At 38.1% G+C, this 23,427-nt stretch overlaps 1 protein-coding gene across 3 annotated transcripts in view; it reads right to left on the bottom strand.

Annotated features, from left to right (window-relative positions):
* The window catches only part of IQCH (IQ motif containing H), a 257,001-nt gene that overhangs the window by 222,376 nt on the left and 11,198 nt on the right, over window positions 1-23,427 (bottom strand). For all 3 annotated transcript variants that reach the window (XM_050795932.1, XM_050795929.1, XM_050795930.1), the window contains exon 4: window positions 7,088-7,205. In XM_050795932.1, the coding sequence (XP_050651889.1) occupies window positions 7,088-7,205 (118 nt within the window). The remainder of the gene's footprint in view (window positions 1-7,087; window positions 7,206-23,427) is intronic.

The following is a 23,427-nucleotide window of genomic DNA, read 5'->3' as shown; positions in this document are numbered from 1 at the left end:
AAATAAGCATGCAATCATCAATAGCATTTCTATAAGCCAACAGCATACAATGTGAAAAAGAAATCAAGACAGTAATCCCATTTACAATAGCTACAAATAAAATTAAATATCCAGGAATTAACAAAAGATGTGAAAAATATCTGCAATGAATACTACAAAACATTAATGGAAGAAATTGAAAAGGATATCAAAAAAAGGAAAGATATTCCATGTTCATGGATTGGAAGAATCAATATTGTCAAAATATCCATACTACCCAAAGCAATCTACAGATTCAATGCAATCCCTATCAAAGTACCAATGACATTCTTCATAAAACTAGAAAAAACAATCCTAAAATTTATATGGAACCACAAAAGAGCCAGAATAGCCAAAGCTATCCTGAGCAAAGAGAATAAAACTGGAAGAATCACATTACCTGATTTCAAATTATACTACAAAGCTATAGTAACCAAAACAGCATGGTACTAGTATAAAAACAGACAAATAGACAACAGAACAGAATGAAGAACCCAGAAATAAGACTGTACACCTACAACTCTGATCTTTGACAAACCTGACAAAAAAAAAAAGCAATAGGGAAAGGATTCCCTATTCAATAAATGATGCTGGAATAACTGGTTAGCCATATGCAGAAGATTGAAACTGGACCCTTTCCTTACACCACACACAAACTTTAACTCAAGATGGATTAAAGACTTAAATGTAAAACTCCAAACTTATAAAAACACTGGAAGAAAACCTAGGCAATACCATTCAGGACTTAGGCATGGGCACAGATTTCGTGACAAAGATGAGAAAAGCAACTGCAACAAAATTTTTGTCAACAAAAATTGACAAATGGGATCTAATTAAATTAAAGAGCTCCAGAACAGCAAAAGAAACTATCAACAAAATAAACAGACAACTTACAGAATGGGAGAAAATGTTTGCAAACTATGTAACCAACAAAGGATGCATCTGTAAGGAACTTAAACAAATTTCCAAGAAAAAAAAAAATTAAAAAGTGGGCAAAGGACATGAATGGACACTTTTCAAAAGACGACATACATGCGGCCAATGATCACATGAAAAAAAGGTCAACATCACTGATTATTACAGGAATGCAAATCAAAACCACAATGAGATACCATCTCACACCAGTCAGAATGGTGATTATTTAAAAGTCAAGAAACAACAGATGCTGGTGAGGTTGCAGAGAAATAGGAATGCTTTTACACTGTTGGTGGGAATGTAAATTAGTTCAACCATTGTGGAAGACAGTGTGGCAATTCCTCAAAGATCTAGAACCAGAAATACTGTTTGACCCAGCAATCCCACTACTAGGTATGTGCCCAAAGGAATATAAATCATTCTATTACAAAGATACATGCACAAACATGTTCACTGTAGCACTATTCACAGTAGCAAAGACATGGAATCAATCCAAATATCCATCAATAATAGACTGGATAAAGAAAATGTGGTACATATACACTATGGAATACTATGCAGCCATAAAAAGGAATGAGACCATGTACTTTGCAGGGGCATGGATGGAGCTGGAGGCCATTATCCTTAGCAAGCTAATGTGGGAACAGAAAATACCACATGTTCTCATTTATAAGTGGGAGCTAAGTGATAAGAACACATGGACACATAGAGAGGAACAACATACACTGGGTCCTATTGGAGGGAGGAGGGTGGAAGGAGGGAGAAGTTCAGGAAAAATAACTAATGGGTACTAGGCTTAATACCTGGGTGATGAAATAATCTGCACAACAAATCCCCATGACACAAGTTTACCTATGTAACAAATCCGCACATGCACCCTTGAACTTAAAAGTTAAAAAACAAACAAGCAAACAAAAAGCCCAGAAGAATGGATAAAGAAAAAGTGGTACATATACATAGTGAAGTACTATTCAGCCACAAAAAAGAATGAGATCTTGTCATTTACAACAACAGGGATGGAACTGGACTTCATTATGTCAAGTGAAATAAGCCAGGCAAGCAAGGACAGGATTCACATGTTCTTATTTATTTGTGGGAGCTAAAAATTAAAATAGTTGAACTCATGAAGATGGAAAGTAGAAGGATGATTACTAGAGTCTGGGAAGGGTAGTGTGGGTTAGTGAGGAAGTGAGGATAGTTAATGGGTACAAAAAAATAGAAAGAATGAATAAGAACTAGTATTTGATAGTACGACAGAGCAACTACAGTCAGTAATAACTTATTGTACATTAAAAATAACTAAAGAGTATAACTGGATTGTTTGTAACACAAGGGATAAATGCAAGCTTGAGGTGATGGCTACCCCATTTACCCTGATGTGATTATCATGCGTTGCAAGCCTATACCAGAATAGCTCATGCACCCCATACATATGTACACCTACTATGTACTCACAAAAATAAAATAAATGAAATAAATAAAAATTTGAAAATGTTTGGTAAATGAATATACTGATGCTGTACAATCCTCTACATCTCAAATTGGGGCACTACTGGGAGTATGTGGTAGTGTGACAGGAACATAATAAACAAGAGATATATTATTTGGGGCATGAGTTTTATCTAAATATTTTGAAGTAAATTCCATTACTTTTATATTGAAACAAAAATGGATATATAATGAAATGGAGTGAAAAATTGCTATAATTTATATGCCAAAGCATGAGCTATCAAAGATATTTCCCACTTACTTTGGGCTCCTTAGACTCAACCCCAGAACCTACAGGGTCCCACTTTCCCTCTTTTGTTGTCATGGATAGTCAATAGAAAAAAAACCTCAGAAATATCACACCATATTACATTTCTATCCTATTTTATAAACATAAAATAGCGGCCGGGCGCGGTGGCTCAAGCCTGTAATCCCAGCACTTTGGGAGGCCGAGACGGGCGGATCACGAGGTCAGGAGATCGAGACCATCCTGGCTAACACAATGAAACCCCGTCTCCACTAAAAATACAAAAAAAAAAAAATTAGCCGGGCGTGGTGGCGGCGCCTGTAGTCCCAGCTACTCGGGAGGCTGAGGCAGGAGAATGGCGGGAACCCGGGAGGCAGAGCTTGCAGTGAGCCGAGATCGCACCACTGCACTCCAGCCTAGGCGACAGAGCGAGACTCCGCCTCAAAAAAAATAAAAAATAAAAAATAAAAATAAACATAAAATAGCATATATTTTATGCAAATAATTGTATGAACATAACTTCATGTATAGCGTTTATGAACAAAAATGGTTTATTTGCATGACTCAAAATGTTATCTGTTTCAGTAAAAGCAAAAAATTCATAACCAACTCAAACCCTACATATCTGCATATGTACTTGTACTGAATATACACTATTACAAAGGGGAATGAGTGGACAAATAAACCTGCTGTTAACACTGGTTGCCTCATGGGATTGGGTAGTTTGGTAGGGGGTGCGGGTTAAACAACTGGCTTTGCCTTTACATCTTCATATTATGTTTGTCACAACAACAAGCATGTATTACTGATACATTTGGAGGAAAAAATTAAAAATTAGTATTTTAATAAGCAAAAATGGAGTCCATATTGATTTCACCCAGTTATCTGCAAATTCTGAAAATTAGACTTTATATTCCAATACTACTTACTGATATTTCATCACCGATTCTATTTTTTTCAAGAGAAAACCTCACAAAGTGAAAGATTAGTGTAACCTTTCTTTTTTAAATTGTAAATGTTTCTGAATATGCTTTTTCAAATTAAAAGAGGCTTAATAAACAATTTTAAATTATGATTCTTAATTACAATTGAGCAACTCCTAACTGTTTGTCATATAAGCTTTTTGGTGTGAATTTCAAAAACAGCTATCCACTTTTGGGGAGAGAGAGCTTAAAGAAGTGACTGGGGTTTCACCTGGTTTAAAAGGTTAGAAGTGGGCAATTAAAGGTAGTAACGTCCCAGTTGGATTTCACAACTACTTAATAATACAAGCTTTTATGTTGGTGTCGTAGGCATGTGTAACAGCTGGCAAGACAGCATTGTTTGTCTTTGACTTTACAGTGCAAAATTAGGGCTCTTTTTTATATCAGAGGATATGCATTTTTAAGCAGATGTCACAGATATTAGAAATACAACAACAATAGTAATCCAGGCTCTGGAGGCAAAGTCAGGGTGGGAAATAGTCCATGCCCCTTTTTAAGAGAAGCTTACCCATCCCCATAGCATCTAAAAGAACACACTGCATCTTCATGAACATTAGTCAGGATTCAGAGTTCTTTGGGGGAAATAAATTTCTGGCCGTAGTTTTGTTTTGTTTTTTCCCAGAACAATAATAGCAATTATACATTCTAAAATAGCCTAATTTCATACATCTTATTTCATTGTTTTATAAATCAGAGACCTCCATCTAATCTCTGGTCTTGGGGACCATCTGTGGACCTCCTGAGATTCTTGGCCAAACAGGTAAAAAAAATGACTGAAGAAGTGATTTAACAGTAAGGAAGATGAGAAATTTAAGCTCCCTTTATCACAGCATTCTGTTCTATTTTTATCAGAGCTTTTATCATTATCTAGTATTATCTTATTGATGGTCTGTCTTTCCCCACTAGAATATAAGCTCTCTGATGTCAGGGATCTGATCTGTCTTATTCAGCCTCTAATAATCCTGGGCACACAGTAAGCACTCCTCAGAGAGTGGCTGACAGACCCAATGTAACAAGTGCAAGGACAGAGGTAGGAGAGCGCTGCTTTGGGAGTTCACAGGAGCCTGAACTGATATTTTACATGGAGATGAGCACACTCTTAGAGATCACTGTGGTGGTTTCATTTATCCATTCAACAAACATTTATGGAGAATCCTCTGTGAAGGAAATACAAATATTTTACCCCAAAATATATATCTTTGACATATTTTGAAATAGTTGCCACAGGGCCAGCAAACAGAAGTGGTATTGCAAAGCTGTCTTTTGTGGAGAAATTTTGCTTCTGTAAAGAATCTCCGGCCGGGCGCGGTGGCTCAAGCCTGTAATCCCAGCACTTTGGGAGGCCGAGATGGGCGGATCACAAGGTCAGAAGATCGAGACCATCCTGGCTAACACGGTGAAACCCCGTCTCTACTAAAAAATACAAAAATCTAGCCAGGCGAGGTGGCGGGCGCTTGTAGTCCCAGCTACTCGGGAGGCTGAGGCAGGAGAATGGCGTAAACCCGGGAGGGGGAGCTTGCAGTGAGCTGAGATCCAGCCACTGCACTCCAGCCTGGGCGACAGAGCGGGACTCCGTCTCAAAAAAAAAAAAAAAAAAAAAAGAATCTCCATCAATGCTGCCAAAGTTCCTCTTTCCAGTCATTTCCTGTATCTGGGAGAGATTGGGTCTGATACCTTTAAAAGACTGAAAAGAAACATTTGCCATCTATTCTGTCTGAGGGAGGCTGCATCTACACACAAGGCCGTCTTTGCCAGCCAAGCCTCTTCCTTTCTCCCTCTCATAACCTGTTTCGCCACTGAACCTGATTTATGAACATAACCTGGTTTTGGCCATGCCATGAGCCCCCGTTCTTTCTGTAACCCCAAGATGATACATAAGCTTCCGTAACTTATTGGGATGTTGGGTCTTCATACTGAAGGCTCCTGTGTATACATGTTAAATAAACTCGTATGCCTTTTCTCCTATTAATCAATCTGCCTCATGTTAGTGATTTTCAGCAAACTTTTAGGAGGTCAAGAGCCTATGGCCCACATCCTAGGCATAATATAACAATGAACAAACTGATACAGGTACTGCCCTCATTAAGCTTATAATCTAGTGGGAAGATAGACATGTAAAAAGTCATACAACTGGCCACACGTGGTGGCTCATGCCTGTAATCCAAGCACTTTGGGAGGCCGAGGCAGGTGGATCATGAGGTCAGGAGTTCAAGACCAGCCCAGCCAAGATGATGAAATCCCATTTCTACTAAAAATACAAAAATTAGCCAGGCGTGGTGGCGGGTGCCTGTAATCCCAGCTACTCGGGAGGCTGAGGCAAAGAACTGCTTGAACCTGAGAGGCAGAGGTTGCAGTGAGTCGAGATCACGCTATTGCACTCCAGCCTGGGTGACAAGAGTGAAACTCCATCTTAATAATAATAATAATAACACCTCCTTCTAGGGTTGTTCTGAAGTTCAAACAAGTTAGTATTTTCAAAGTACTGATAACAGTTCCTGCTACCCAAAAGAGGTGAGCTAGTATTACTTTTAAGTCAGGGTGTGCTATGGACTGAATGTTTGTGCCCCCCCTCCCCCCGCCCACCAAAACCCATATGTTGAAATCCTAACCCAGGGTAATGGTGTTAACAGGTGAGGATTTGGGGAGATAATTAGCTCATGAGGGTAGAGCCCTAATGAATGAGATCAATGCCCTTATAAAAAGACACACAAGAGCTTGCTGGTTTTCTCTCTTTCTCTGCCATGTGAAGAAACAAATAAAGAAGGCTGTCTGCAAACTAGGAAGAAAGACCTCACCAGACACCGGATCTGCCGGCATCTTGACCTTTGAATTCCAGCCTCCAGAGCTGTAAGAAATAGAATTCTGTTGTTTAAGCCACCCAGTTCATGGTATTCTGTTACAGCACCCTGAAGACAGGGACAAAACAGATACAAAATTGAGAGAACACTCAATGGAGGCCAAGTCAGAAACTTATTGAGCTCTATTCCTTGCCACCTGGCTCTATTAAAAAATGTGAAGGCATTATGTCTTGATTTATTTTCTTCTGAAGAAAGCTCTTTTGTTGTAGAAATTGACTATGCCATGAACATACCTGAAACAACTATAAAATGAAATTCTAGAAACAGACCTATACATTCATTATGTTTTCTAACTTAGAACACAAAGCAAATTTCTTACTTTACTCTTTTTTAAAGTTTTTAACAGCTTCATCGAGATGTAATTAATATACCATAAAATTCACATTTTTAAAGTATATAATTCAATGGTGTTTACTATATTCAGCGTAGTGCAATCATCACCACAATATAATTCTAGAACATGTTCATCATCCCCCAAAGAAACTTCATACCCATTAAAAGTCACTCCTACTCTCTGCTCCTCCCAGCTCCTGGCAGTCACTAAACTACTTTCTGTCTATGAATTTCTCTATACCTACCTTTGCTCTTGGAAAGACAGGCAGAGATGAACTGTGCTGTCTTTGGGATTGCCAAAGTTTACCCTCAGATTCCTGAGGGAAAATAAATGATTTCTGATCAATTACAGTTGGAAGTAACCTAAGTAAAAAGAAATGGAATTTAAAATCAAATTTGCTATCTTAAAAGCTTCTCAAATTGTAATTTTAAAACAATGCTTCCTAATTAAGCTTATATTTTATAGGAAATATTCTATCGGTAATTACAATAAATTAAACTAATCTTTATCATTTTTGCCACTGTAAAACTGTAGTTGTTTTATTAAGCATAAGAATTTCCAAGTCTGATAAAGACCATTATAGCATGAATAAAAAGCTCTATTTCTGGCTGAGTTTATATGATTAACAACTGAAAGAATTACTGCACTATAAAACATTCTTGGTAAAAGAAAATACATAATGTTGTATTTTGTTTAATAAAATCAAATTACAGGAGAGCCAATGTTAAATATATGCAAAATGATGGTCCCTAAGTGGTTAATACTTATATTCTTGAAATCTCTGCTATTTTATATAGTTTTAAAGATTTAAATATCAAAGGTGGTTAAACATTTTCCTTATTAAGCAGTGGATAGTTTCATGGGAGTGCAATACAAAAAAAAAAATTGTAAGAATGAGTATTTGTGTGGTATGTTATGTCTTAAAATTTTTAATTTGAAAGCAAGTTCAAGATCTTTAAGATTATCAATATAATTATTACTAACAAAACTCACCCACCAATAACTCAATACAACTCAATAACTTGATTCTATTGTGATACCCACTTTTGCAAAATTATCATTAAAACGCAACTAATGGAGTTCTAGTTTCACTCCAACATGTAATAAGCTTGGAAGTTGTCATTCCTATTCTCACAACAAGAAAAAAGCTGAATGAACCAAAAACAACTCTTCTTCTATCAGAGAATTGAGATCACAGGGTAAACTGCTGTCCTGAAAGCTGGAGAGAGGAGTAGTATAAAGCATCACAGCCTGCAGGGAGCAGAAGCCTGAGAGAAGTCAGCTGTTGGAACCTGCACTGACAAGAACACTTAAGCTTTAATCAACACATTTCTCGAGGCTCAGTGTGGACTAGCTTGAGAGTTAAAAATTCTTGGGGGCAGGGAGGAGAATCTTAGAGGGTCCCATACTTTTGTGAGTTTTACCTCCAAGAGCCCCAAAGTGTTCTCACTGTGAAGATCAGAGAATCTGCTCCTGCTTCCAGCAGCGGGAGAAGGAAATAGCTATTTTGGAATATTCCCGGGGAGCTCTGTTCTTCGTTCTATTCTCTGTAATGAAGGCAAGTTCTCAAGGAAACTGTCTTACCAAAGCCTTATCTGACAATTAGACAACTTCCACCCACTCTAGCCTTCCTATCTCACTAAAGGGGAGGAAATGCTGAGAAAAACTTGTCAAGGTAACAGCCCAGGGCAAAGACTCACCAAAAGACTGAGATCTAATTATAGGAGTATAGAATGCTTCCTTCTACACACACCTTACCACCACATTTACAGAGCCCCTGATAACAGAAGATTATAGATGAAAGACTGCAAAGTTTAGACTCTTTTTAAGAAGGGGTTTCTAGGGAAACCCAAAGACAAAACAGGAGACAAAAGGGGTGATAAAAACAAAGATACTGCTTTGGGAGGCTGAGGCGGGCGGATCACAAGGTCAGGAGTTCGAGACCACAGTGAAACCCCACCGCTACTAAAAATACAAAAAATTAGCCAGGCGCAGTGGCGAGCGCCTGTAGTCCCAGCTACTCAGGAGGAGGCTGAGGCAGGAGAACGGCGTGAACCCAGGAGAGCTTGCAGTGAGCCAAGATCGCGCCACTGCACTCCAGCCTGGGGGACAGAGCGAGACTCTGTCTCAAAAAAAAAAAAAAAAAAAAAAGACAAAGATACTGGAGGAAATGCTCAGATGCCAACAGTTAACAGCAAACAGTAAACACAGTGTAACTCCTAGTCAGATAAACACAAGCCCTCACACTGAAGGCCTATTTATCTTAAATGCTATTACCCAATGATGTAATGATGGTATATAGGCTTCAACAAAAAATGATGAGGCATGCTGAAAGGAAAGAAAAAAACAGTCTGAAGAGACAAAGCAAATATCAGAACCAGATTCAGCTGTGCCAGAGATTTTGGAATTATCAGACCAGAAATTTAAAATAACTCTGATTAACAGGCTAAGGGCACTAATGAAAAAAGTGTACAACATGCAAGACAAGATAGGTAATGTAAGCAGAGCAATTTAAACTTTAAGAAAGAATCAACAGAAAATGCTAGAAATAAAAAGTATTGTTTTAAGAAGTGAAGAATGTCTTTCATAGGCTTATCAATATATTGAATATGGCCAATGAAACAAAATCAGTGATCTTGAAGAAATGTCAATATAAACTCTTCAAAGTGAAACGCAGAGGGGAAAAAAGAATGAATAAAACAGTACAGAATATTCAGTTATAAACAGTGTGACATACTCATTATAGGAATACAAGAAAAAGAAGGGACAAAAGAACCAAAGAAATATTTGAGTAATAATGGCTGAGAATTTTCCAAAATTGATGACAGACACCAAACTACAGATTCAGGAATTTCAGAGACCACTGACCAGGATAAATGCAAAAAACAAAACAAAACAAAACAAAACCCTACACCTATACATATCATATTTAAACTATGAAAAACCAAAGACAAAGAAAATCTTGCAAGAAGTCAGGGAGAAAAAAACACCTTACCTATTGATAATAATTATACTGAACTTTTTTTTTTTAGGAACTATGCAAGAAGAGAATGAATTGAAATATTTAAAATGTGGAAAGAAAAAACCCACTAACCTGTAAAAACTATCCTTCAAAAGTGAAGGGGAAATAAAGATGTCTTGAGACAAATAAAAACTAAGAGAATTTGTTGCCTGAGACCTGTCTTGCAAGAATTTCCTGTTAAAGGAAATTATTTGGAGGGAAGAAAAATTATATATGTTTGCTATGGGATATATGAGGCAAAAAGAAAACCCAGGACACTCACCACCATGCTGTTCCTTGTGTCTCAAGACCCTCAGCTGGTCTGCCTTCTCTCCGTCTTGCAGAGTCTTTTAAAGTTTGTTTTAAATATAATGCCCAAAGTTTTTAGTTGTACTTAGCAGGAGGCATAAAAGACAGTATGTCACCACCTTCCCAGAAGTGAAAGTATCTTGGTGTATTTCTTTAATCCTTTTACTTCCATGGATGATGTGTTTAGAAGTGAATTTAGATACTGATAATTGAATTGAGATATAATTTTGTACCCTGCTTTTTTCTCCCTCAGCATATGCTATGAGAAATTTTCCATGTCATTAAAATTTCTTCAATATCAGTTTTAATAGCTACATAACATACATATAGATGTGTTAAAATGAATTTAATCATTCTTTTACTGTTGATACTTAAGGTATATCCAAAGTTATTGCTTTAGGTACAATGCTAAAATGAACATACTTATACAGACATTAATGTATATCTTTCCTTATTTCCTAAGATAATTCTTAGAGCTACAATTACTAAATTAAAACATATTTATTTATTGAAACAAGATCTCACTCTGTCACCCAGGCTGGAATGCAGTGACACAATCATGGCTCACTGCAGCCTCAATATCCTAGGCTCAGGCAATTCTCCTGTCTCAGTCTCATGTCTCAGTCTCCTGTCTCAGACTACAGGCACATGCCACCACACTCAGCAAATTTAAAAAAATTTTTTGTAGAGATGGGGTTTCACTATGTTGCCCAGGCTGGTCTCAAACACCTGGACTCAAGTAAGCCTCCCACCTCAGCCTCCCAAAGTGCTGAGATTACAGGCGTGAGCCACCACATTCGGCCCAAAATAATAATTTAAATTTTTTCATATATGTTGAAAAATTGCTTTTAAGAACTTCATGCTGTCTTCCAGTTCCAAAATGGCAGCATTTAGAAGCAAACTGGCTTCCTGCTCTCACAACAGAAAACTAAAAACAAACATACATTACCGAGATTATTACCAGCAATAACCCAGAACCCAAAGATGAGGATGAGACAGTTCCCGGGGCCATGGAGAAGTGAAAAAACTCCAAGCAGATGGAAGGGAAATCAGATTTCCATATCCGTGACTCCCCTCTCCACAATCTGCCTTGCACCAAGCATGTGAAAATATTTCCCCCAATTCATGATTTCTTCACTAGAAAAAGTGAGATCAAGGTTGACAACCAGCTTCCCTATCACCTTGGGTTCCTGACAAAAGACCTGTCCCTACCTCAACCCATGGGAAGTATCAGGAGTACCTGAAGGGACAAATATCCCTGAGGACAGCCAGAGACAAAGTGGAGAGGTGAGACAACCATCCCAACCCTAGAAATTCCACTTTATAACTAGGCCAAGGGAGACACCAAATCAGAGTGGCAGTACCATGCTGTAGGAAATATGTTCCACAGGTCCCCTTGGTACAAACCCTTGGCCAGGTGACCCACATTGCCAGAATATCTCCTTTGGGACCTCTTCCATTTGGGACAGGCAGCACTCTGATCCTTTATTAGATTCGACGCAAACCTGGGCTTAAGGTGCCATCTAGTGCCAAAAAGGAGACAGCAACCTAGTGGGGGGGAAAAAAGATACAAATTACAAAGAAAAAAGCAAAAATATCCATTAAAAACCAAAATAAGTCAGAGAGAGAAGACTGGAATAAATAACTAATCCTTTAATGCAAAGAGACAGACATACAGCCACAATAACAGCAAACAAGGAACCATGACTTCCCCAAAATGAACAAAGCAAGGAACCAGTGACTGACCTTAATGAGATGTTGATATGTGAGCTCACTGACCAAGAACAAAATAGCAATTACAAGGAAACTCAGTGATCACGAAGATAACACAGAAAATCAATTAAGAAATTTATCAAAGAAATTTAACAGAGATTGAAATAATAAAAATAAAAACAAACAGAAATCTTGAAATATATATGCTGAACTAAAAAATTCACTAAAGACCTTTAACAGCAGAATGGATAAAGCAGAAGAATCAGTGAGCTTGAGGACAGGCTATTTGAGAACACACAGTCAGAGAAGAAAAACATAAAAAGAAATGAAGATCACCTACAAGATACAGAAAATTCCCTCAGAAGACCAAATCTAAAAATTATTGATGTTCAAGAGAGAGTTGAAGAAGAGTAAGGGGTAGAAAGCTTATTTAAAGAAACAATAACAGAAAACTTTTGAAAACTTTAGAAAGACATAACTATCCAGGTACAGGAAGGGCAGAGAACATCAAACAGATTCAACCCAAATAAGACCATCCCAAAATATACTAATCAAACTCTCAAAGGTCAAGGACAAAGAGAAGATCCTGAAAACAGCAAGAGAAAAGAAGCAAATAGCACATAAAAAAGGTCTAGTTCATCTGGCAAAGGACTTCTCAATGGAAACTATACAAGCCAAGAGAGAGTGTGAAAACATTTTCAAAGTGCTGAAAGAAAAAAGCTGCCATTGAAAAACACTGTATCCATCAGAGGTATCCTTCAAATATGCTAAGATAAAGTCTTTCCAAGATGGACAAAAGCTGAGCGAATTCACCATCACCAGACCCATGTTACATCAAATGCTAAAGAGAGTTACTCAATCTGAAAGAAAAAAATCACTAATGTGCAAAGAGAAAACATTGGAAGGTAAAAAACTCACTGGTAAAATTAAGTACATAAACAACCTCAGAATACACTAATACTCTGTGGTGTACCACCTACTCAAACTCAAGTATGAAGCCTATAAGATAAATCTATTAAAAACAGTAATAGCTACACAACCTGTTAAAAGATAGGCAATATAAAACTATGTAAGGTGAGACAAAAAAAAAGTCAAAATGTATGGGGAATGGACTTAAATTGTAGAGTTTTTAAAAATTGTTTTCTTTGTTTCTATTATATTTTAGTAATCTCAGATAACATTATCTCTTTAAAATAACTTATTATACCTAGAAGATGTTTTCATAAGCTTCATGGGAACCACAATGCAAAAAACTATAATAGATACATTAGAAATAAAAAGCAATGGGCTGGGCATGGTGGCTCAGACCAGGCATGGTGGCTCGTGCCTGTAATCCCAGCACTTTGGGAGGCTGAGGCGGGCAAATCACTTGAGGTCAGCAGTTTGAGACCAGCCCGGTCAACATGGTGAAACCCTGTCTCTACTAAAAATACAAAAATTAGCCAGGCATGGTGGCAGGTGCCTGTAATCCCAGCCACTTGGCAGGCTGAGGCAGGAGAATTGCCTGAACCTGGGAGGCGGAGGTTGCAGTGAGCTGAGACTGCGACACTGCACTCCAGCCTGGGCACAAAAAAATAAATTAAGTAACTAAAAATAAATTAAAAAGCAATGAATTAAAACATACTACCAGAGAAAAATAATCTAACCACAATGAAAGACAGTAAGAAAGGAAGAGAGAATTTATAAAACAACCAGAAAACAAGCAACAAAATGGTAATAGTAAGTCTTTACTTAGCAATAATAAGACTGAATGTAAATGGATTTAGTTCTTCAATTAAAAAACACAGTGCGGCTGAATGGATAAAAGAAACAATACCCAACTATATGCTGCCTGCAAGAAACCCACCTCAACTATAAAGACACAGACTGAAAGTAAAGACATGGAGTTGATATTCCATGCAACTGGAAACTCAAAAAGGGGAGTAATTGTACATAGATAAAATGGACTACAAGTCAAAGACTGTAAAAAGAGTCAAAGAAGGTCATTATATCATTAAAGGAGTCAATTCAACAAGTAGATAGAACAATTATAAGTGTCAATGTCCCCAACACTGGAGCACCCAAGTATATCATTCCAATAGATGCTAAAAGGCATCTGATAAGATTCAACATCCCTTGTCTTATTCTGTTTGTGTTGCTATAAAGGAATACCTGAGGCTTGGTAATTTTTTAAAAAACAGATTTATTTGGCTCATGCTTCTGCAGGCTATAAAAGAAACATAGTGCTAGCATCTGCTTCTGGTCAGGGCTTCGAGCTGCTTCCATTTATGGTAGAAGGTAAGGGGAGCCAGTACATAGAGATCACATGGTGAGAGAAGCAGCAAGACAGAGGAAGAGGTGCCTGTCTCTTTTCAACAATCAGTTCCCATGGAGACTAAGAGTAGAATTCACTCACTCCCATGATAATGGCACCAATCCCTTCATGAGGCATCCACCCCCACAATCCAAACACCTTCCATCAGGTTTCACCTCTAACATTGGGGATCAACTTTCAACACGAAACTTGGTGGAGCCAAACAAACCATAGTATCCCTTCATGATTAAAAAAAAAAAAACAAAACAAAAACCCTTCAGCAAACTGGGTATAGATGGAACATACCTGAAAATAATAAAGGCCATATATGACAAACCCATAGCCAACATCATACTGAACAGGGAGAAACTGGATGCCCTTCCTCTAGGATCTGGAATAAGACAAGGATGCCCACTTTCACAACGTTTATTCCATATAATACTGGAAATCCTGACCAGAGCATTTAGGCAAGAGAAAGAAAGAAAGGCATCCAAATTGGAAAGGAAGAAGTCAAATTAGCTTTGTTCACAGACAACATGATCTTATATTTAGAAAAACCTAAAGACACCACCAAAAACTGTTAGAACTGATTGATGAATTCAGTAAAGTATACCCACTATGGAAAACAGTATGGAGGTGCATCAAAAAACTAAAAATAGAACTACCATAAGACCCAGCCATCACACTACTGGGTATATATCCAAAAGAAAGGAAATCAATATATTGAAGAGAGATTTCCATTCCCATGTTTATTGCAGCATTATTCACAATAAACAAAACTTGGAATCAACCTAAGTGCCCATCAATGGATGAATGGATAAAGAAAACATGGTATATATACACAATGGAATATTATTTAACCATAAAAAACAAAGGAATCATGTCACTCACAGCAACAAAATGACCCAAGAGGTCATTATGTTGAGTGAAATAAGTCAAGTACACAAAGACAAATATATCTCATGTTCTCACATGTGTGAGCTTAAAAAAAAAAGTGGATCTCATGAATATAGAGAGTAGATTGGTGGTTACCAGAGGGCAGGAGGAGAGGGACAAGGGGTGTTGAAGAGAGGTTGATTAATGGGTATAATATACAGTTAGAGAGAAGAAATAAAACCTAGGTTTTACAGATCAGTAGGGTGACTATAGTTAACACTACTCTACTGTACATTTCAAAATGCCTAGAAGATAATTTGCATGTTTCTAGCTTAAAGAAAAAATAAGTATTTAAGATGATGGAAAATCCAATTACCCTGATTTGATCTTTACACATTATAAGAATGTATCAAATTATCACATGTACCTTGAAAATATATACGACTATTATGTATCAACAAAATAATAAACTGAATGAAGAAAGAACTGGGTGCTAATGTACACTTCCACCAGAAGGATAAAAGTATGCCCATTTGCTATACCTTCATCAGCACTGAGTATTACGGTGGTTTAAATTAATATGTTTTGCTTATTTTTGAAGAAAAAATAGTAATATATTGTTTGATTTGCATGGTTTATCTGTAAGATGAAACATTTTTGTTTCGTTTGTGTTTCATCAGTTACCAGTGGCATTAAACACTTTCCACATGCTTACTCGTTACTTGCATTTCTATCTCTGTGAGTGGTCTGTTGATGCCCTTCTGTCTATATCAAGTGTTGGGTTTTTAGTTTTTTTTTTTTTTTTTTTTGGCAAGTGTACTTTGTATTTAAGAATCTTAGCAATTTTTGTGTCATTTCTGTTGCAAATATTTTTCCAGTTTGTTGTTATGTTTTATTTTGTAATTCTGTTTTAAAAGTTTGTTTTTTATTTTAAAAAGTTTCAAACCCAAAGAAAAATGGAAAGAACAGCGAGCATGTGAATGCCCCTCACATAGATTACCAAGTGTTAACATCTTGTTATGCATGCTTTCTCTCTCTCTCTCTCTCTCTCTCTCTCTCTCTCTCTCTCTGTGTGTGCGTGTGTGTGTGTGTGTGTGTGTTTGTAACTAGAATGTGGTCAATATCGTATATAACTGTACTGGAACAACCCAGAAGAGATAGGATCCATGGTGTTTCAATAATTGAATGACAAGACACCTTCTAATCTACACTCACCATTGAACAAAAACCTGTTACCCTCACTTTTTCTCACTATTACTTGCTTTGTTCTTGTTTCTTTCTTCCCCCTCCCCCCCAAATAGTAGCACAACAGAGCAAGCAAAAAATGAAGATTTCTGTGCAGTTCTGATAGTGCTGGTACAGATGGCAGTCACCCTCCTAGTGTCAATAAGCAAAGCATGGTCATTAAGAACAGTGTGAGCAAATATCACAAGTAATAAAATTTATGAAAGCCAGCAATGGTAAGAGGAGGAACTATACTTTGACATAAAAGAAAAATCATTGCCAAAGTGTGGATAAAGTGAAACCTATTTTGAAAACAATACAAAAGCACTTTGAACTCTTCTGATAATGTCCTTATCATTGTTTCAAGATTACTGCTAGGAGAATCTTGCATTTGCTGGCATTCGCTATCATCACTTTGTGTACCTACTGGTTTGCCTCTACCAGGCAAAACTACCAGATTTTCCCCTAGGCAATGCTGGCTAAAAAGGAAAACTATCTTTTGTGAAAATTAGGCTTTCTGATTTTCAGGCAGGTATGGAGCAAAGAGTGCTAGGTTGTAGATATTTGATTAGGATTCCAGCCTCATCAGTGATTATGCATGTGATCTAGGACTGGTTTACATAAACTCTCTGAGCCTCAGTTTCCTCATCTTTAAAAAGAAAGAGTAAATATTTACCTTGTAAGTTTAAAGAAAGTCCTTTGCAAACTGTCAAGGGTGTTATGAAAATATTAATGATGGCCGGGCGCGGTGGCTCACGCCTGTAATCCCAGCACTTTGGGAGGCCGAGGCGGGTGGATCACGAAGTCAGGAGATCGAGACCATCCTGGCTAACACGGTGAAACCCCGTCTCTACTAAAAATGCAAAAAATTAGCCGGGCGAGGCGGCGGGCGCCTGTAGTCCCAGCTACTCGGGAGGCTGAGGCAGGAGAATGGCGTGAACCCGGGAGGCGGAGCTTGCAGTGAGATCGCGCCATTGCACTCCAGCCTGGGCGACTAAGCGAGACTCTGTCTCAAAAAAAAAAAAAAAAAAAGAAAATATTAATGACGACCAAGAGGATCATGATAAGGATGACAATGAAGAGGATCATTATTGCCTCTCTGTTCTAAATCCTTTTTCAAGGTGTGTCCATGGATAGTATTCATTTGGAATGAACTCTCCCTATTTCCTGGGTTTCCATAGATAAAGTGAAGCCCCATACCTAAACAATGTTGATTCTCAGTTACTCATAGGAACTGTGCTCTGCTGTCAAAGGAACAAACAGAGATCTGCAGTCATTATATGCCTTCCCTCTCAGAAGGAGTTGCTGCCCTGGGACTTTTGGCCTCTGATACTCCATCAGCCTCACAGTTTGAGCAGGCACTGGCAGTTCCTGCTAGCCTGACTGCCGGGTTCCAGTCCTGGCTCAATCCTAGTGCAAGAGGTACTCCAATCCTTCACAGCAACCGGGTAGTAGAATGTCCAGGACCAAGCTCTCAATCATACAGAGAAAGGCCCTCTATGTGTCCAAAAAAATATTGGTTCCAGGCAGTCATGCTCATCTCAGAGATTCCTAGGACAAATCATCTGCATTAGAAATACCAAGAATGTTTGTTAAAATGCAGATTCTAGGATGCCCTCCTGAGAGCCAGTGAAAGAAAACTGCAAATAAAGTTTGAGAACCATCACTCTAGACCTGTTGTCTCTCAAATACAGTACCCACATCCCGGGTGATACATAAGATGATGCCATTGGTCATGTGAGGAAAGTATAAGAACGTCTATTTACATTTAAAAAGAAATAAATAAAAAACTACTTTGTACTACCATTCAATATTCAGCCTGTCACTCGATCCCTCATGTGGTAACGTCCCTTGCAGCTCTGAAGGCAACCTGAGAGTGGAGTCTCCAAACCACAAAACAGTGGACCAGCACTGGTGCGTTTGCTCTCAGCGCATTAGAATGGACTGTAATTTACTCATGCAGTGGGTTTACGAATTGTGTTATTTAATTTCAAGTGTGCTAAGACTGAAAAAACGGACGTGTCTTAAGGCTTTCTGCAAAAAGCACACTGTATTTTGGAGATAACGATAAGCATCCATGAACAAGAAAATGAGAGTTGACATTTTTACTCTCAGCATGAGCTTTTTTTCTTCACCCACATTAGAAAGTAAAAATGATGATGATCCAATCCAACTTAAGAAAAGTCAGCCAAAGAACCCCAAAACTTAGAAATTATCCAGAAGACTAACTGAAATTATGGACTTACACCTATCATCAGTGCTAAACCTCACCTAAGTATAGAGTATGATGTCTTGAGATATTAATTACAGCTGGTATAAAGCCATCATAATTAACAAGATTAAGCAACCAGAACATTATAGTTAATGAACACTATTAGCAAGAACTAAAAGTTTTGTGCTATTCATACAATTTTTAAAATTTTTAAATATACTTATTTCATATTTGTCTTACTAAAAATTTATATGTTGGTACATTTTATAATGTATTCACTATATATAATAAAAATATATAATTTATAAATAAATATACACATATCACGAATATATGCCCAAATCCTTTGACCGATGGCTATGTCGATAAAAGGCCAGGTCCTGCTTCTGTCCCACTTCAAAACTTAGAGAAAGTTAAGTCTCCTATTTGACCCCCTGATCAAGATTGTGACTAAGCATCCCACTCTTCAGTGAATGGTGCCATTGGTAAATGAAAAACACCTTCCTACTTGGGTAGTCTAAGGACTTTGTTAAGGAATCTTAGAAGAAAAATGCCATGAATTGTCCCATCTCCTCCTTCTAGGCATGAGAACTTGAAGAAATTCTAGGCTCTGTAACCTGCTTTGGATATAATCTCCTAGCAGTCCATGCCAGACTCTGAAGCCAAGTCTATTCATGACAGTGTCATGGGGCAAGTGCAGAACCAGGTATGATTGGGAGCAGAGAAAATGTCAGTCACGGGCCATAGTCTCCCATCTCCGGGATTCTCCTGTTTCTCTCTATTCCCATCTACTGCTGTTGCTTCTCTCCTTCCCTGAGACACATGTTATGACTTTCATTTTGACTCTCAGGACCTGCTTGTTTACTTTGAAGACCCAGTTTGGATTTTTCTCCAGTTATTTTGTTTAACCTTGGCCCATCTCATTTCATTTCTGATGGCATGCCACTTTAGCCCTACACATTCACAGCTAGGACTGAGAGATGCTCATGCCACTCCTCCAGGCTTATAGGGCCCATACAAACTTGACAGGCTCCCCATCTTCCTGGTAAGAAGGCCAATGATTATACTACTGTACTGAATAGGAAAGATATGATCCAAGTAGCACTTCTGGGAACTAACTCCATGCCCCAGTCAATGTCTTCCTTCACTCTTCCAGACCCTAGTAAGGAGCAAAGGCACTCCTTGGCAAAAGAGAACTGTATACGAAAAGATTTCTGCCAGATACTTTCTGTTTTGTTCTCTGTAGCTGCAATTGCTACCTAGGTAGCTCTTTTCAGCTATCATAACCTGACAATCTACAGTCCAGACTCCTGGTTATCTGTCAAGATGAAAGGATAAAGAGGAAGATAGAGACAGTAGAACTTGAGTATTGGATTCTTTCATTAGAATTGGTGACAGCTCTTCTCCTGTTTGTTTTTCCCCATCCCTTCCATTCTGAGGCTTTCTTACTTGCTGCTTGTATGCTTGACCCTTTGATGACACACCTTCTCCATCTGCTATAGGCCTCTTGGCTGCCAACTATACAGGCAATGCACTTTGCCTTGCTAGGCTCTCTTGAATTCAAACTAAGAGCCAATATTTTAAGTTGGTAAGGTAACTTCTAATATTTTCTTCTCCAAGAATCCCTCTTATTATTTTCCCTATAGATTCATTGTTTTAAGATTATGTATATTAACCTATTTGCAAGTCACAGTTTTAGTTCTAAATTTAAAAATTAAAGATATAAATAACCACAAACTAAAGTGTTTAATTAGTATGAACTAGCACATTTCAACTCATTGAATTGTTTAAATCAAGAGCCTATTTTTGAAATTTTAGTTAGCCTAATCATGATTTCTTTTTTCTTTTCTTTTTTTAGTTTTGGAGACAGAGCCTCCTTCTGTTGCCCAAGCTGGAATGCAGTGGCAGGATCTCTCTGGAATGCAGTGGCAGGATCTCTCACTGCAGCCTCCACCTCCTGGACTCAAACAATTCTTCTGCCTCAGCCTCTGGAGTAGCCAGGACTATAGGGGCATGCCACAGCACCCGGCTAATTTTTTGGGGGTTTTTTTTTTTTTTTTTTTTTGAGACAGAGTCTTGCTCTGTCGCCCAGGCTGGAGTGCAGTGGAACGATCTCAGCTCACTGCAACCGCCACCTCCTGGGTTCACGTCATTCTCCTGCCTCCGCCTCCCGAGTAGCTGGGACTACAGGCACCCACCACCATGCCCAGCTAATTTTTTTTTTTTTGTATTTTTAGTAGAGAAGGGGTTTCACCATGTTAGCCAGATGGTCTTGATCTCCTGACATTATGATCCACCTGTCTTGGCCTCCCAAAGTGCTGGGATTACAGGCATGAGCCACCACACCCAGCCTAATTTTTGTATTTTTTTTTTAGTAGAAATGGGATTTCACCATGTTGGCCAGGCTGGTCTGGAACTCCTGGCCTTAGGTGATCCACCCTCCTTGGCCTTCCAAAGTCCTGGGATTACAGGGGTGAGCCACTGTGTCCAGCCTACTAATCATGATTTCTTTAAAGAATTTTAAAATATTGAAAATAACTGCAAATACCATCATACTATCTTTCATTGCCATTACAGAAAAGACAATGCACTTTGAACAAAAAGATTGGACTTTATTAGAATTCCTTTAGACTTCTTGGCCTTGTGATCTTGTGCAATTTATTCAATATTAGTTTCCTCATCTATAAAGTGTGCATAGTAATAACACTAATTTCACAGCGTTGTTGTAAGGATTATTTGAGATCATGTATTAATATATAAAAGTACACTGTAATAACATGCTATACAAATGTACCTTTGTTTATCTGACTTCTGGTCTGCTTGTTTCCAAGACTTTTTCAAAACTGGCATGTAGCCCTATCTATTTCTCTGATCTTAGCTCCTCATCTCAACCTACTGGGTCTTAAAACTTGAAACTGCTTATCTCCTGCTTCATTGTCTCCCAAATCAAGTTCCATCTGCATTAGAAAGTTCCAAGTAACCTTATTCCAAAGTCAAAAACAAAACTTTGCTCTTTCCTCCTCAAATTGACTTCTCTTTAAGACATTTATGCAGCCAACAGACACATGAAAAAATGCTCATCATCACTAGCCATCAGAGAAATGCAAATCAAAACCACAATGAGATACCATCGCACACCAGTTAGAATGGTGATCATTAAAAAGTCAGGAAACAACAGGTGCTGGAGAGGATGTGGAGAAATAGGAACACTTTTACACTGTTGGTGGGACTGTAAACTAGTTCAACCATTGTGGAAGACAGTGTGGCGATTCCTCAAGGATCTAGAACTAGAAATACCATTTGACCCAGCCATCCCATTACTGGGTATATACCCAAAGGATTATAAATCATGCTGCTATAAAGACACATGCACATGTATGTTTATTGTGGCACTATTCACAATAGTAAAGACTTGGAACCAACCCAAACGCCCATCAGTGATAGAATGGATTAAGAAAATGTGGCACATATACACTGTGGAATACTATGCAGCCATAAAAAAGGATGAGTTCGTGTCCTTTGTAGGAACATGGATGAAGCTGGAAACCATCGTTCTCACCAAACTATCGCAAGGACAGAAAACCAAACACCGCATGTTCTCACTCATAGGTGGAAATTGAACAATGAGAACACTTGGACACAGGAAGGGGAACATCACACACTGGGGCCTGTCGTGGGGTGGGAGGAGGGGGGAGGGATGGCATTAGGAGATATACCTAATGTAAATGGTGAGTTAATGGGTGCAGCACACCAACATGGCACATGTATACATATGTAACAAACCTGCATGTTGTGCACATGTACCCTAGAACTTAAAGTATAAAAAAAAAAGATTTCTTGAGAGGAAAAAAAAAAAATTGACTTCTTAGCTATCATTTTAGATGAATGATTCCTCTATCTTCTCAGTGTTCCAAATCCCAAATCTTAGGGTCATCCCTGAGTCTCACTCAATCTACTTCTACAATCTTATGTTCATTGAGATTCTTTCCAAATGTCTCAAATCGAACCTTTCCTTTTACTCCCTCATCATCATATTTGTCCAGGCTTGTATACCTCAGATTAAACTTTGAGTTACAAGGCCAAGGTCTACGTCTAATTAGTATATATCCAATATCTAGCATACTGCTTGGTAAATGCACGATAAATAAGTTACTAAATGAATGTGTGGGTAATTATGGCCATCCATCTACTATTTTCTTATCTCTAGACCATAACCTTTCCCATCCACTCTATATAGCATTCTCAGATTAATCTTTATAAAATGTCACTTTTGTCATGTCACAGTTTGACACAAAAGGCTTCAATAGCTTACTACTTTCTAAGATGAATTTAAACTTTATTATCTAGTATTAAACTCTTGCCCAATCTACCCCCACTTTACCTCTTCAATTGTTTTCCCATTTCTCATCTCCAAGCTCACTGGTCTTCACAAATGAACAGGGTTCCCATGTTTATTCCCTATGTGGTTTTTCATTCATGGTAATTTTTCCTTCTCAGAAAGCTGTCCCTTTTCCTTTCTGCATGCCTGAGCCCAAGTACTACTTTACCCTTGAAATCTTTCCAGACTAGAGTAGCCCATATCAAACTCCCAAGGTTCTAATCTCTTGACAGACTTATATCACCTTTTACCCATGTGCCACCGTGCACTGAGTTTGTCTCTCTGACTAGACTCTAAAGTTCTCAAGGTAATGACCTTTTGAATTCCAAAGAGCACTAGCCATGGTGCTGGCACACAGTACAAATTCATTTGATACTTCTTGACTTGAATTAAATATAGGCAGAAAAGACAGTCTAATTCAGGATGCCAAAGTAAGGATAAGGGAGAAGCAAAGAGAATAGGTTTTTAGATTCACCCAGAAGTTTGTGGAGTTCTGGAGGGTCAATGTGTTGACACTATAAAGAATAGTGTTCCTGCATCATCAGGTCCATATCTCTTGGACATTCAGACCTTTCTGC

The sequence above is a fragment of the Macaca thibetana genome, chromosome 7 (genome assembly GCF_024542745.1).
Source record: "Macaca thibetana thibetana isolate TM-01 chromosome 7, ASM2454274v1, whole genome shotgun sequence".
In the NCBI taxonomy this organism is placed as follows: Eukaryota; Metazoa; Chordata; class Mammalia; order Primates; family Cercopithecidae; genus Macaca; species Macaca thibetana.
The sequence above is the reverse complement of the archived record's forward strand: the minus strand, read 5'-3'. Positions and strand labels throughout refer to the sequence as shown.